Below are 16,860 nucleotides of genomic sequence, written 5' to 3' on the forward strand. Positions count from 1 at the left end.
AATAAATACATTTCAATCTGAGGCAGGCAGCAGCCTTTTAAGTCAGGTCAATACCCCGACATGAAACATTTCAATTTTGGAATGTCCAAGTGTTTCATGTTGATCAAAAATTTCAAACAAAACATTTTGACGTTTCCAAAAGGCCATTTTTCAGAATTTCCATTGTGTTCAAAATGTTAATATTTTAACTTTTTTGCCTTGATTTGGGGATGCAGACACATGTTGAAAAGTCAGTTTTTCCTATGGCATGGAAATGCTGAATTTCACTCAGCGCTACCCTGTAGCATAGCCTCGGTTGCAGCACCATGGGGTAAAGGTGTTTTATTCTAGGCTAATGCTAGGGAGAAAGCACTCATGCAATGTGATAGGGAGCTTTGGGGTGCAATGGCTAGTCCATGATCCCTGCTAAAGGGCCTGGTGATGCAAAGATTGGGGGTTCACCTGAATCAAGACTTTCAAAATTTCCTTTATGGCCTGTGTTACACAGGAAGTCAGACTAGCTGGTTACAATGGTCCTCTCTGGCCTATAATGTATGGACCTATTCCAGTATATGGCACCTTTATATTGGTATAACATCATCAACACTGATGCTTATACCAGTATAATTATATCAGTAGACAAACACATCCCTAGCAGATATAGCAAGACCTGTAAATCTTTTGGCTGTAGGCTAGATCTAAGTGTTGGCATGTGGCCGAGATGAAACCTGTACTCCTAAATCTAATTGCCACTTTGGGCATCTCAATTCAGAACTAGGCCCCATTGCTATTCCTGAAATCCCCACTCCGCTGAGGCCAAACCCTATAGGTGTCTAAACTCACTTGGCACCTACATTTTTGCAGTAAAAGCTCCTTTGTGCCTGTTTTAGCCTCTGAGTATGCACACGGCTACCTCTTCCTGAGCATGGAGATGCCTGGCCCTTCCACCTCACAGAAGAAGAGATTTGACCACCTCTCCTGTGGGCACTCTAGCCGCTGAAGTATGGGATATTCTGGTGTGGTTCTCCCTCAGTCTCTCCTGTTGGAGCTGTTCTACTTTGGACTCTGATTTATTATCCCCAACCTCCAGGAGACATAAAAGACATTTTAACTATCTCTTCTGAGGTTCATGCTGCTTCAGGGATTTTGTCCCAAGTTGCCACCGATCCAAATAAGAATCACTTGTGTCAGCCACACACCATTCTACTGGGATCGGTGATAACACACCTCTTTCTCCACAGGTCGGCTTAATCCACTCAGCTCTGACAGACTAGGAATAAATATTCTCTCGATCTTTTAGACGTTAAATTAGATTCCCTGTCATCAGCTTTTCAGATATTTTGCTTGATATTTATTTTTGGCTTTTCTGCTTCAGAATAAAACACAGTGGAAAAAGGTACATGATGCTACAGGATTGCTTATGTTGACGGTATCTATTTGCAGAAAAACCAAATAGTGTAAGATAAATAGCAGACAGAGAAAACCATAAAATATAATCTCTTGTTTTCTTATGTCTTATTTTGCCATCTCATTTATTTAGTCTCAAATGTGTTCTTTTGCATGATGAATTGTGGTGCTAGCTCAAAAATTCTAGAGCAGATCTGGTGCTGGAGTGACCATTTGAAGAACTGAAGTTCTCTATTTACACACAGAATGGGTACAGCATAAATTAAAGTCAACTCAAGATTCCAGTCTACAATAGTACATCTCCTCCTGACAGTCTGCAGGGCAAGGCTGATGCACACCAGCAGGTAAGAGGACCAGACAGAGTCCTCAGAAAACTTTCTGTCACACACCTGGTTGTGTGCCTGTTCTGGGGAGGAACATAATATTTCTGTCTCCGCTTAGTATCACTTGTAACTCAGTACTTTCGGTTCTGTCATTGACACTGGGGATCAAGCCCAGGACCTCGGGATCTAAAAAAATGAACTACCTGGTTTAAAATATCTGTTTGTGTTAGCTCTGTGTGGTCCAGCCTCTGGAGGGGGACAGAGAACTATGAACTATGAAGTGTGAGCTTAGGGTTACACGATCAAGCACCTTTATCAGCTCTATATTTAATAATAAAAAAAAGAATCCAGCATTTACTACTGGGGGAGCTGGTCGGGTTCCCTGTATTAGGTTACCGAGCACTTTCCATTCTCACAGCTCCTTGCAGTCTTGTTTTCGAGAAGCTAAAACACCTCCATTGTTTGCAGCAAGTTTTTGAAATTCAGTTGGGAGAAAGCCCTCAGACTTGAGAAGAGCGTTTTTGGTTTTGTTGTTTTTTGTTTTTTCCCCATTAAATTCTATTCAGGTTTAGCTGAGTTATAGCTTTTGACAACCACTGTCACCCCTTTCTTGCTTCAGTTGTGAGCAAAATTTGAGCTTCCTGCCAGTATAATACCTGTATTCTAAACAGATGGGCCCGTGTTACCACCAAAAAAAGCAGCAGATGTTGACAATGTTGCACCTGGAATAGTGACTGCTTCTGGACCTGCTCAACCAGAGTTGATTGGGGCAGGAGAGCGCCACCTCTGCATTACATACGTGGCCCAGTGGTTCATTCCCGTCTCTGGGGATTTTATGTGGGCAGGCTCTCCCCTAGCTTCCCCAGAGGAAGAGAGAGGCAGAATACTGGGCCAGGCGCCCCACAGATCCTACCCATCTCCCCGGTCAGCTATAAGAAAACAGCCTGCTCTTGCAAAGGCCTGTAGTGCAAGTGGTAGAAGTCTGTAATGCACTGCAGGTGGTTACAGGTGCAAACCAAGAGGATGCAGAATGGAGGTGTTGTGATGGAATTGAGTTTTGCCTTTTTATAAACCCAGGAAATTACATATGCAAAACTATATTAACAGAACATCATTTAGGTTGTCTACTCAGTCACCCAAGAGTTAGTCTGTTCTATACACTGAACAAGGCAGGGATCCAGTGGTTCTAAGAAAAAACAGCCTGTGATAATGTAATTAAAGACTATCATAATGCAAACACCCACGAGGGCAGAATTAAGGTTGCATGGGCAACCACAAATCTGGCATTTCCTAATTTTCAATTGTGGAACTTTCCAACCTTAATAAAGTCTTTTGAGCAGGTTTTTTTTTTTTTTTGGTACGTTTTATTTCGGAGGGTGGGGGAGAGGTTGATTCATAGTATAAATATTAAGAACAGTTACATTAGGTATGATACAGACATTTGCAAGGGATGTAAACCTTCATGCTTCAGAGCACGAGGCAACCGCTAATTGCCTGGATGTGGGGTGAAAATACCCCTATAGGCATGTTATTGAATAACTTCCTACTGTGAGGGCTTTGCCCCTTTATCTGAAGCACACAACAAAGACTACTAATGCATAGACAATACTCAATTAGATGCATCATTTGTCTGATCTGGTATGGAAATTCCTATGTTCCCTATATTTTCTAAAAATAATTTCATTTCTTTTTACTCGTCTAGCACAGGTGTAAAGACAGAGGGAATATGCAGAATCCAGAGACCTATGTTTTTCCAGTAACTAGGAAACTCACAAATTATCTCCAACTCATTTTCTTTCTATCCTAAAGATTACAGTCGGACATGAGATGCTTTGGTCCCATCTGCACACATCTCACATTGCGTTACCATGTCACTGGCTAGATTCTGATCTCAGTCACACAAGTGTGAATGTATAGTTCAGCTGAAGTCAATTGGTTAATGAGGAGTCAAACCAGTCCATATCTTCCTCCACCAAATACAAACCACAATGGAATTTACTGCGTGTACACCTACACCATGACTGGTAAGAAATCTCATTATTATTATCTTTTGAGCATCTTTGTGCATGTAGCAGTGAAATTCCATAGAAACATAACAGCCATACTGGGTCAGACCAAAGGTCCATCTAGCCCAGTATCCTGTCTTCCGACAGTGGCCAATGCCAGGTGCCTCAGAGGGAATGAACAGAACAGGGAATCATCAAGTGATCCATCCCATCACCCATTCCCAGCTTCTGGCAAACAGAGGCTAGAGACACCATCCTGCCCATCCTGGCTAATAGCTGTTGATGGACCTATCCTTCATGAATTTATCTAGTTCTTTTTTAAATCCTGCTATAGTCTGGCCTTCACACCATCCTCTGGCAAGGAGTTCCACAGGTTAACTTAGTATTTATCCCTAGGAGATGCATTTTCTCATTTCGAGGCTCTGTGAATCTGAGTCAAAAGTAATCATAGAATCAGTTACAGTCCACACCACCTACAAGTGTTATTACCTCTAGGAGGATTTGTAACAGGGAGAAAAAATAATGCACGTGGTTACAAAGAATGTCTGTAAAACATACACTGACTCCAATAGGACAGTGACACTTTAGTGATACCAAACTTTTTCACTGGGGCTGCCTCATATTAGGCCCTAAATCTATATTTAGGCACCTATATAAACGGGGCACTGAGCATCACTTGTGCCCTTTGAGGTCATTTTGATTAGGAAGAGAAAATCAATGACCAGGAATAAACATTGATTACTTGCATACATTGATAGATTATTTGCCTCCCTTCTAAACTAAACACTCCCAATCTATATATCTCTTATTTTATAGAAGATTTGACCCACTGGATGGTTTCATACACATTAAAACAGAGTAGGGTGACCAGAGGGGAAGTGTGAAAAATTGGGATGGGGGTGGGGGGTAATAAGTGCCTATATAAGAAAAAGCCCCCAAAATTGAGACTGTCCCTATAAAATCGGGACATCTGGTCACCCTAACACAGAGTCCACAATATTTCTGTAGCTGGAACATGTCCTATCTGTAATGGAAAGCATGTGGGGAATACAAAGAGAACATTCCCTAGGAGTGTCCTTCGATGTATTTCAGCTTTCTTACGTTTATACACCGTTTCCCAGAAACAATCACAGGGATTATGAGGGATCTGTACTCAGTACTTTATTGGCCAGTGATTAATTTTAATCTTTTTTTTTTTTTCACCAGCAGAGGAGAGCGTTTCTGGAATAAATGGCAGAGAGAAACCACACCACGGTGACCGAGTTCATTTTCGTAGGATTCACAGATCATCCAGATCTACAGATCCCCCTCTTTATGTTGTTCCTAGTGATGTATGTGGTCAGCCTGATGGGGAATCTTGGGATGATAGCGTTAATCATGGTTGAAACCCGACTTCATACCCCCATGTACTTTTTCCTAAGCCAGATGTCCATTGTAGATATTGGATATTCCACTGCCATAGCTCCCAGGTTGCTAATGACCTTTCTAGCAGAGACTAGAACCATTCCTTTGATTGAGTGTGCGGCACAACTATTCTTCGTCTGTTTCTTTGTGACCAATGAATGTTGCCTCCTGGCTGTGATTGCGTATGACCGCTTTAAAGCTATCTGTAATCCACTGCTATACAGAGCCATTATGTCCAAGAGACACTGTGTCCTGTTAGTGGCTGGTACATATGTATGTGGCTCTGTGAATTCAATTGTGCAAACTCTATTTATATTCAGTCTGTCCTTCTGCAGCTCCAATGTTGTCAACCATTTCTTCTGTGATGTGCCCCCCATGCTGAAGCTGTCCTGCTCTGACACCCATGTCACTGACCTTGTACTTTTCACTTTCTCTACTGTAATTGTCACGACTACTTTCCTGGGTGTCCTAATCTCCTACATGTGCATCCTTCTGGCCATTCTCAGGATCCGTTCTGCCAAGGGGAGACGCAAAACCTTTTCCACTTGCGCCTCCCACCTGACAGTCGTCACTATGTTTTATGGGACGCTGATATGTATATATTTAAGACCCAGTTCTAGCTACGTGGTGGACCAAGACAAGGTTACCTCTGTGTTTTATGCCCTTGTGATCCCCATGTTGAATCCCCTGATCTACAGCCTGAGAAACAAGGAGGTAAATGATGCCTTTAAAAGGGTGATATACAAGAAGATTTTTTATTGGTCATTATAATCATTATATTTTAACCAATAAACAGTAGATGGAATAAGAGTGAGTTCTCTGTATCATTATCCTTATTTCTATGACTCAGCCACTCCATGTGATGTACAGAAAATCATATAATGGAACCCAGTCAAATACAATATTAGAAATTGCTGTTTTTAAGATCCATGAATGAGGGTCTGTGACACTATGCAGAATCAGCAAGATGCTCTGACATTTGGCTTAAAGGACAATTGCTGTTGCCTGTTATGTTTTAGGCCAGGTTGGAGTTCCGGTGAGAGGATGAGAAGATTGTATGTATCCTTCCTCGGTTCTGAGATTTCACCCAGTGGAGGGCACTGTTAAACATACTGAATCAAAGCAACCAGAACTGAGGTAACGATTATCAAAGCTCAGCTTAGGTCGATCGGCCATGTTCTCGGAATGTGTAATGATAAATTCCCCAGAAAAGTCCTCTCTGGTGAGCTTAGGGACTTAGTCTGAATAATGCAGAGTTGACCTTCATCATGCAGAGCTAGCCTGCACCAAATCAGAGTATCTTCTCTCACCGCTGCATCATGCCGACATGAAGAGGACATTGTTTTACTCCTGAGTTCTCAACAGAGGAGGTTGTTTCCAGTCATCACAACCAGCTGCCCTGTCTTCACAGCTAGATGGAAGGGGAGCATCCCAAAACTTAAGAGGGATCTCAAACCTTTTTTTCTGTTTAACATGGGGTCACAGGCTGGAGAATGTTGAGAACCACTGGTTTTACTCATTGAAAACTGTTGCTGTTTTATGTAGGGCTTTTGTTTATTTATCTTCTCTCCAACCTATGAAAGAGTTTCTCTGGCAGTCCTGAAATTACACCTCTACCCCAATATAACGCTGTCCTTAGGAGCCGAAAAATCTTACCGCGTTTTAGGTGAAACCGCATTATATTGAACTTGCTTTGATCCGTCGAAGCATGCAGCCCTGCCCCCCCAGAGCACTGCTTTACCGCGTTATATCTGAATTCGTGTTATATCGGGTCGCATTATATCGGGGTAGAGGTGTATATCAATGGTCTGCTTTGTTTGGCTTTCTTTGGACTTTGTAAACAGTGAGACAGGTTCGTCCCTGAAGTAACTCCCTTGTCTTGAGAGAATGATATGGGGACAGATCAAGAATGAATGTAGTCCAATCAATTTATAATGATGTACGATTGTGATGTACTAGTACACATTATGAAGTACTAGTGTGATGGGGCTATCAATATTCATAGCACTAGCAAGCTTCCTACACACAGTGACATTTGAATATTCATACTGGATATGCTCTGGTTAGTCCAAGGAAGTTTTGCCTGAATCATCGATCACTTAAATCCACTTCTTGTGCTCCTAGGAATACTGCTTATGATTTTTCCATATATGTACAAAATGGAATGACGCTATAGTGCCATAACATAAAAGGACTATTTTCCTTTCAACACGTTAATACCGGTACAGGATTGGAAACCCCATCGTGCAATCAACCACTGCCCATGAGCAAATACACATTTTCAATGAGCAGTTAGACATCCAGTTCCCTGGACAACTCCCTGGAATGGGAGTTTGGTGCCTTTATATCCCCACTTAAACTCCTGCAGTCTGAACCAATATTGACTGAAGTCAATCGGAGTCTTTTCATTGGCTTCAATGAGCTTTGGATCTGTTCCTTGTTGGGCGTGGTTGAAAATTTTCCACCTAAACTTTCAGTTGATGGGGAAGAAATGGAACGGTTGCCTGGTAGGGGTATCTGGTCATCGGAAGAGGCTGATCATGAGGTCACCTGACAGAGTAAGATGTTTATAAAAGGGCAGAAGCTGCTCTATTTGGGCTCTACCTGGCCATGTTTGACCAGCTAGAACTGAGAGGAGCTGCCTGTAGGAGCTAGATGAGGAGGGAGAGGAGCAGTCTGTCTGAACACAGACGGCTACCCAAGGGGACTCCCAAGGAAAGGATGAGCTGGTGAGGTCCATTGAAGTTAGGATGTGTGTCCTTTTCTAAATGGGCTTGTGCTTTATTGGTGGAGTATTAGCTCTACAGTGTTAGATTCTGGTTCAGAGTGTCCCTCTCTGTGTTACATTCTTTGCACATACTGTGTGGCCCTGTGGGAGAGTTCAGCTGTAACCCACAAGGCTCACACTGTTCGGTGGCATTCTAGGACAGGCAGTGTTTAAGCTACGGCAGAGTCTGAACAGTCACCCCTGAGCCCAGGGACTAGCCAGCTAGATAGCAGGTTCTAGCTCTCCAGAAAGGGCGCTAGGCTGAGGACCTGCACCCTGATTGTGTGCCTAGGAACCCAGAGACTGCAGCAGTGACTGGCTCCATTCAGTCTCTGGCAGCTTAAAACATCTGGGGATCCAAGCTGGGATTCCCCTCAACACAAGCTGGTGGGTATCCAGCAAGGTGAGCTGAAGGGGGTCTGTGACAAATGCTCCCTTTCAATAGTGATCTTTGCAGCCTCTTGGTCATTCCTGAACCTAGGAAACTGAATTTCCAAGATGAACAGGCCTGGATTCCATTTTCTGTTTTGTTTTGTTTTTGGAAGAAGCCACAGAATACAGTTAAAACAAAGGAAATCAGAGCTATGACACAGAGAATTCACTATTTATTCACCACTTGTTTATTGATAAGCACAAATCCCAATAATTATATTAACTATGAACAAAACTTCTTGTTTATCATCTTCCTAAAGGCGTCCTTCACCTCCTTGTTCCTCAGGCTGTAGATCAGGGGGTTCAGCATGGGAATTATGAGTATATAAAACACAGAGATGATCTTGTCTGGGTCTGTGGTGTAGCCGGAACTGGGTCGTAAATACATGAAGATCACAGTCCCGTAGAAAATTGTGACGGCCGTCAGGTGGGAGGCGCAGGTGGAGAAGGTTTTGCATCTGCCCTTGGCAGAGTGGATCTTCAGGATGGCAATGAGGATGTACATGTAGGAGAATAGTACAATGAGAATAGTAGTCATGACCACTATACTGGACAAGGTGAAATGCACCATGTTAGCGATGTGGGTGTCGGAGCAGGACAGCTTAAGGACTGGGGGGATGTCACAGAAGAAATGGTTGATGACATTGGAGTCACAGAAGGACAGGGTAAATATAAATGGAGTCTGAACAACTGCATTCACAAAGCCGCATATGTACGAAGCAACCACTAGTAATACACAAAGTCTCTTTGACATGACGACGCTATAGAGCAAGGGGTTACAGATGGCTATGAAGCGATCATATGCCATTACCGCCAACAGGCAAGCTTCATTGGTCAGAAAGTTACAGACAAAGAAAAACTGTGCTGCGCACGCAGCGAGGGAAATGGGTTTGGCCTGAACCACAAAAGTCATCAGCAACCGAGGAGCAACAACCGAGGAATTACCAACATCGGCAAGAGACAAATTGCTGAGGAAATAGTACATGGGGGTGTGGAGTCGGGAGTTGAACCTGATCAACATGATCATCCCTAGATTCCCCGCCAAGGTGATAACATAGATCATTAGGAACGACACAAAGAGGGGGACCTGAAGCTCCGGATGATCCATGAATCCCTGGAAAATGAAGTCTATAACCACGGTGTGATTTCCCTCCGCCATTTCTTCCAACCATGATCTCCTTTACAGGGGAAAAGTGAAATGTGCAATTAAACAGGAGCCAAGAAAAGACCAAGAGTGGATCCTCCACACTCATTCTGACTTCCCTCGTGAAATATTGCACCAACCCGAGGCAGTGGGAATACATCAGGGGACAATCCTAGGGAATACACTGTTTGCATTACATTCACACTGTCCACTACATCTCAGGCTTTGTCATGCTGAGAATTAGCGCATACTGTGTATTAAAGTGCATCCAACCTGATAGCCTATACAGTCAGAGGCAACAAAGAAAGGTAATGTTCCGTATGAAAAGGAAAGTCAATGAATATACAGAGAGACAAGTGAATGGTCTAGAGTTCATTCACTAGCCCTGCTTTTCTGTTCCTGATCCCACGGCCATCATTGGGAGCTCTGGGACTCCTCCCCTTTGAAAACTAGACCTGGAAAGAAATTTCAATTGCATTTTTTTTCCAGGAGAAATGCAGATTCAGAAACACCAAAATCTTTTTAGTTTACATGACTTGTAAGTTTCAACATATCCTTCATTTTTTTAAATTAAACAATCATTTAAAAATGCTCAAAAGGAAAACAAAACTTTTTTTTAACCTGAAACATTCTGTTTGACCCTGATTTTTTTTACTTTAACATTTGCTGAAAATTTCAAATAAATTCCATGACCCAAAATGATTTTTTCTGACTTTTTGAAATTGTTACAAACCAAAAAATATGTTATTCACACAGCTCTATTGAAAACACAGGCCAGTTTAAATGCATTAACTAAATATGGATTTAGACCCCTAACAGTGGACATCTATAACAGAGATCTGTTATAAACCCACAGGGGTAACACATACTTTTTGCAGATGTGCATTATAACTATTTTCTCCCACACACTGCAAATCTTTCTACATGGCAGTGATGCTTTTAGCTGGCATAGACTAAAAGCCTTTTCCGTGTAGATTCAGCAGGGAATGTGCTATGGTATCAGGCAACCTAGTCTGCAAGCTGCTGGTCTTGGCTTATCCAGCACTAGGCACTGACAAGTTCTTGTCTGGGTGTAGACCTGGGCAGGTCTCAAGCACTGACAGAAAATGGAAGCACATAGGCAGAATTCAGGGAGAATGGTACCACTAGTGTTCCCTGGGTGATAGGGATGGGTTAGCTAGAGCGTGCAGAGAGCTGCATGGGCAACTGGCTTGAAGATAAACCAGAGCCTGGCCTCACATCCTGTTGTCTGATAGCACTGGTCAGCCTGAGTGGACAGAGACTGCACACTGGATAGAAAATGCTTCTGTGATTAAGCTCTCCCCGTAACTCTGATGCATTGATACATGACAGCCATTGCCCCAGAACACGAGCAGAACAGGGCAGGAAATGGTTTTCCTATCCCATGACAATTTTTGAGATATTGACAGTTTTTCCTGTCTTGAATTGTGACGGAGTCAAAACATTGAAATTTTTTGCTAACCAAAAATCAGGAGAAGAACTAAATTCCGGTCAATTGAAATATTTGATTTGGATACATTCTAGACCATTTTGGTTTGGTTGCAAACATTTTTTTTAGCTGCAATTAGCTGAAATTTCAAAATGACTTTTCACGTTGAATCATGAAAATGGATTTTTTTTTATTTTGAAACAAAAACATTTCAACAATTTATAAGCTCCCCCCCAAAAATGTTGAAAAAAATTGCCCAAACCAATCCTTTCCTGCAAACAGTTCCAGTTTTGATGAATGAGTGATGAAAAATGTGTTTAGTGGGAACATACCTGACCAGCTCTGATCACAACATTTTCTCTGAAAGCGATGATACAGACAGACTCCCAGCAAATGGGTGTTTGATACGTTCCATTATGATCTCCATTTGCTTCAAGAAAAGTTTGCAGATGATACTAAACTGCTCAAGATAGTTAAGACCAAAGCAGACTGTGAAGAACTTCAAAAAGATCTCACAAAACTAAGTGTTTGGGCAACAAAATGGCAAATTAAATTTAATGTGGATAAATGTAAAATAATGCACACTGGAAAAAATAACCCCAACTATACATACAATATGATGGGGGCGAATTTAGCTACAACAAGTCAGGAAAAAGATCTTGGAGTCATCGTGGATAGTTCTTTGAAGATGTCCACGCAGTGTGCAGAGGCGGTCAAAAAAGCAAACAGGATGTTAGGAATCATTAAAAAGGGGATAGAGAATAAAACTGAGAATATCTTATTGCTCTTATATAAATCGATGGTACGCCCACATCTCGAATACTGCATACAGATGTGGTCTCCTCATCTCAAAAAGGATATACTGTCACTAGAAAAGGTTCAGAAAAGGGCAACTAAAATGATTAGGGGTTTGGAACGGGTCCCATATGAGGAGAGATTAAAGAGGCTAGGACTCTTCAGCTTGGAAAAGAGGAGACTAAGGGGGGATATGATAGAGGTATATAAAATCATGAGTCATGTGGAGAAAGTGGATAAGGAAAAGTTATTTACTTATTCCCATAATACAAGAACTAGGGGTCACCAAATGAAATTAATAGGCAGCAGGTTTAAAACAAATACAAGGAAGTTCTTCTTCACACAGCACACAGTCAACTTGTGGAACTCCTTACCTGAGGAGGTTGTGAAGGCTAGGACTATAACAGAGTTTAAAAGAGAACTGGATAAATTCATGGTGGTTAAGTCCATTAATGGCTATTAGCCAGGACGGGTAAGGAATGGTGTCCCTAGCCTCTGTCTGTCAGAGGATGGAGATGGATGGCAGGAGAGAGATCACTTGATCCTTGCCTGTTAGGTTCACTCCCTCTGGGACACCTGGCATTGGCCACTGTCGGTAGACAGGATACTGGGCTAGATGAACCTTTGGTCTGACCTGATACGGCCGTTCTTATGTTCTTATGTTATGTTCTTACCTCTTAATTAGCCCAATTACTTCAGCTGAGCGACTCTGGGTGCATATCTGTGTGCATGAGAACAGTATGCGGTCAGCAATGTTGCTGAAATTAATATGAGACGTATGCCGATGGCAGTGAAGTATCATTCCTGTTTCGGATTTTTAGTCTAGATAGAAAGTTACCTGAAAATAGCTTGGGTAATTCCTATTTATTAAACAAACTGCTCTCAATCCCGCCAGTTCCTTCTGTCATGTTACCTGCGTCAGGGGTTTAAAAAGTTAAGTTATTTAAATTAAATATACAGAACACAGGAATTTCCAGAACAGGTCCCCTAATGATCTATTTCTTCACTGTGATAGTCATTACAGTATGCTTCAGAGTTAGGTGCAAGCCACCATCATAAGCATTATGGAATAACATGGTTCTGGGGGAAGTTTCCTCCTCAGTCTAGACAGTAACCTGCATCAAGCCCCATGTCCCAAAGCCTGAGGTTTTTTATCTTTAAACGTTGTTGCCATTCCACTGTAAAATACAAATATTCTTAATATTCATACCTATGTCAAATCCTTTTTTGGATGATTAAGTAGATAGATATAAGGGTGAGTGGGGACAGATTCGATAGATTAATTACATGGCTCCAATCTACAGTGACTTCAATGGAATTATGGCCCACTTACACCAGCTGAAACTTTGACCCATTAATTCCAACGGAGCTGAACTGACTGACGCCATTCTGAGATCTGACCCATTGCTGGCTAAGGGGCTGTTGGAGGCTATTGGAATTGAAATCCTATTTTTGGTCTCAGAACAGGCACCGTGAGGAAAGCGCTTTGCACCCTTCCCACGGACTCGTCCCTGTTTTCCCTTCCTCCCAATGTGAATTCTGACCGGCGGAGAATATCTGAAGACCATGGATGTTCTGGGTCTGATTTAGGCTGCACATATGCTGTGTATAGACTGAGAACGTCCAGCCCTATGGAAGTCATTCCATGCCCTTAAACCAGTAATAAATCCACTTTCAAAAAAAGTCAGAATTCTTGGCACTTTAGGAAAAGTGAAAGTCTTTTCGACTGAATAAGTTACACAAAACATCAAATATTAGACATCCAAATGCCTTATTTTCAATTTTCTCCCTTACTCTATTTTGTTCTTGCCAAAATAAATATCTCCAACAGTCAGGAAACTGTATTTTATGCTAAAGAAAAAACAAAATAAACAAGGTTGAAATAGCCAAAAATCAGAGTGCAGAAAAATCTAACTTCAAAAGAATAATCAGAGATAATGTTTATTCCACTTCTGTTGGAGCCATACTCATGAGACTTACCAGCGGAGAGAGAGCTATTTCATTCTTCTCTCTAAACACTGGCGTGTTGATGATACAGAGTATTTATATTTGCTTCAGTGGCCATTAGGGACAGCACCTCAAGACTCAGAATCACAGCCGAGGCAGAAATGAGATAATTAAAAATCCTGTACGTCCTTCTGGAGATTGGGGATAATCACAAAGATTTGTTGTCTCCAATAGTTGGGCATAAGTTCAAGTGTCTTCTGTATTCTCCTTCTTTTAGTTTCCAGATGAGCTGCCCCCATTGCCCTGAATCAAAGAAATTCTCAACTGGTAGCCCCACCATTGCCAGGAGTACATTGTGACATATATTTGATAAAGTTTTTGATCTCAGTTGGCATGTTCTGTGTCTCTGGACTGATGGCTAGATGAAGAATTTATATCATTCTTCGCACAGGCAATATGGGACACCAGTTTCCACAGATCATTTCTTGGCCTGCAATAACCTGAGCAGAGTGGCTAATAAGATTGTGTCCCATCCCTGTGTTTCTCCAGAAGTGACACGGCAGTGAAAGTTAACACTACAGACAGAAGCTGCATTTTCTATCTTTGCTGTTCTTGTCTTTTCCTTTTTGTGTTTGTTTATCTTGTTTTGTCTTCTAAAAAGCAGGATCAGACGTCAACAACAACAGCAGCATTAATAACAGTTCTAGACCATCTCAACTAACTAAAAAGTGAGAAAGCCAAGCAGTAGGCATGAGCACAACATAACCCCGGAAAAATCTAGAGAGAGCTTCTGTCACTGCGGCTACATAAGCTGGGGGTGGTAAAGTAAAAAAATTGGTCCTTTCTTTCTTAGGCCCTCCTGAGTTCAGGGAAACAGGAGACTGCATTAAAACAAAATACCAGAGCCCATCAGTTTCTACTTCCCACTGGAACATCCCCAGGGCCCTGCAAAGTAGCTAGCTGCTTGGCCCATGTATTCCGTTAACATTAATACCACAATTCATAACACTCATTGACTGGATACAGCCGCATGCTCAGTTACAGTTGGTGTAAGAATATTATAGAACGTTGACATATTTTTCTAATAAAATTATATGGAAATTTTCCATAAGGAATTGGCTTCAGGTTTGAATACAGTATAAAACCTCTTCTACTGGAGGCTGGGGGAGATGCTTGTTTATTCACTGAGTGGATTATTTTAGTTTGGAACCAAAGATTAAACCTGGGCAGGAAATGGTTTTCCTGTCCCATGAAAATTTGGGAGATTTTAAAAATGTCCCATCCCCAAAGCTGATATTTTCCTTTTTTCCACAAACCAAAAAGCTGGGGGAAAGTTGATTTTGATCAATCAAAATATTTTGTTCCAATAGTTCAAATTAAATGAACATTAAACAAAATAATTAGCTAATTAACATTTTGAAACATTAATTTTGAACTAAAAAAAGGCAACTTTTCGTTTTGAAAATGTCAAAAATGAACATTTAGACAATTTTAAGCTTCTTTTTTCTTTCAATTTTTTTAAAATGAGTAATTCATTGAAACTGGAATTTTCCCACAAGAATATTTCGTTTTTGACTAATCAGTATTTTCCAGTGCAGAAAGCACTGGGCTTAAATTGCAGCAAGGGCGGTTTAGGTTGGACATTAGGAAAAGTTTCCTAACTGTCCGGGTAGTTAACCACTGGAATAAATTGCCTAGGGAGGTTGTGGAATCTCCATCATTGGAGATTTTTAAGAGCAGGTTGGACAAACACCTGTCAGGGATATTCTAGATGGTGCTTAGTCCTGCTATGAATGCAGGGGACTGGACTTATGACCTCTCGAGGTCCCTTCCAGGCCTATGATTATATGATTGATCCAATATTGTGCTCTAATATTTTTCATTGAAACTTTATTAATGCAAGATAAAAAGAACCCCCATGAATGGGGTTGGGTAGCAGGTCAACTCTTGAATCCCGGAGGAAGTTGCATCTGAGTGTGCTTCAGTGGATTTATGTCCTCTCACCATTAATCACAACGGGCTAAACTCTATTATCCCTTGGCTCAAGTCTACCTCGCAGAGTTTAAGTGTAAGGCATTTCCCTGGGGTAGAAAGTATCCTAACTACAGCTGGCCAAAATTCTTTGGCTGAAACTTTTTTTCAGAGAAAAATGCATATTCAGCTACACCAGAATGTTTGCTCAATTGTATCGGGTTCTTCGGGATGGAAAAACATCAAATAAATTCATTTCCCCACTGCTAAACCTTGCTGTTCAGTGTCCCACCTCTGCATGGAGGGGTGAAAGTAAAGCTCTAAATCAGTGTTGGTGAGAACAGGGGCTTGTTTGCGTTGGGAAGCTATTCCTGAGCAAGGTAATATGTGAATTTAAGGCACTAGGGCTATTCCTGAATAGCTCCTGGTATGGACACTCTTAATTTACTGGATTAAACTAAACCAGAAAATGGCATTCTTCTATGTGGCCATGTAGGGAGTTACATTAGCTAGCTGTAGAGTCCGGTTCCTAACGCAATAGAATTGTGTCAGTGGTGAGAATAGGGCTAATCAGTGTATAGCAATGATGAGAAAAAAAAATGTATGATCAAAAGAGCTCTGTGAATAGCTGATTTCTTGGGTTGCTGGCTAGTCTGAAACATAAATGAAAAACTTAGTTTCTGGTTGACCCAAATTGATTTTTTTTTTTTTTCAATTTTTTTGGCTGACTGACAAGTTGAATGAAATGTTTTGTTTGATCAGTTGGTGTTTTTGCAATTGTTATTTTTTTAAATAAAATTGAAGTAAATTTTGAAACAAAAAGTCTTTTAAATGGGAAACTTAAAATATTTAGACCTTTTAGCTTTTTCTGAGGTTTTAGATCAAAGCAAAACAATTAATTTCATTTGACACAGATTCATAAAATATTTCAGTTAACCCAAATCTGCGTTGCTCAGAAAAAAAGTATTTTGGTCCAACTCCCCTCTCCCCCCAGTTCTAATGAACAATATATCGTGTTGCTCAGAGTAAAACTATCCCAATTCAAATTAGTCACGAGGCTCATATTTTCAACAGTGAGGGTGGTTAATGGCTGGAATGAACTACCATGGGAAGTGACGGTTTATCCAGCTACAGCTGCTGTGAAATCAAGACCCGATGGCTCTCTGGAAGATACACTTAATAAATGCCAGTTAATGGGCTTAATACAGAGGGTAACTGTATAGAATTGTGACCTG

General features: G+C 41.3%; 2 protein-coding genes across 2 annotated transcripts; one reads left to right on the forward strand and one right to left on the reverse strand.

Moving 5' to 3' along the window:
- The first annotated feature begins 3,419 nt into the window (after positions 1-3,419).
- LOC135977924 (olfactory receptor 5AR1-like) lies at positions 3,420-5,890 on the forward strand. Its single transcript, XM_065579077.1, has 2 exons — positions 3,420-3,733; positions 4,922-5,890. Exon 2 carries the CDS (start codon positions 4,946-4,948, stop codon positions 5,888-5,890), a length of 945 nt encoding a protein of 314 aa, XP_065435149.1. The 5' UTR covers positions 3,420-3,733; positions 4,922-4,945.
- A 2,651-nt stretch (positions 5,891-8,541) lies between these two features.
- LOC135977925 (olfactory receptor 5AR1-like) lies at positions 8,542-9,480 on the reverse strand. Its single transcript, XM_065579078.1, has one exon. It carries the CDS (start codon positions 9,475-9,477, stop codon positions 8,542-8,544), a length of 936 nt encoding a protein of 311 aa, XP_065435150.1. The 5' UTR covers positions 9,478-9,480.
- Between the last annotated feature and the right edge of the window lie 7,380 nt (positions 9,481-16,860).

This window comes from Chrysemys picta, unplaced genomic scaffold, assembly GCF_011386835.1.
Source record: "Chrysemys picta bellii isolate R12L10 unplaced genomic scaffold, ASM1138683v2 scaf79, whole genome shotgun sequence".
Classification (NCBI taxonomy): domain Eukaryota; kingdom Metazoa; phylum Chordata; order Testudines; family Emydidae; genus Chrysemys; species Chrysemys picta.

What these genes read in the sequence shown, in the direction of transcription:
- LOC135977924 (XM_065579077.1), top strand. Translation starts at nt 4,946, where the DNA reads ATGGCAGAGAGAAACCACACCACGGTGACCGAGTTCATTTTCGTAGGA.
- LOC135977925 (XM_065579078.1), bottom strand. Translation starts at nt 9,477, where the DNA reads ATGGCGGAGGGAAATCACACCGTGGTTATAGACTTCATTTTCCAGGGA.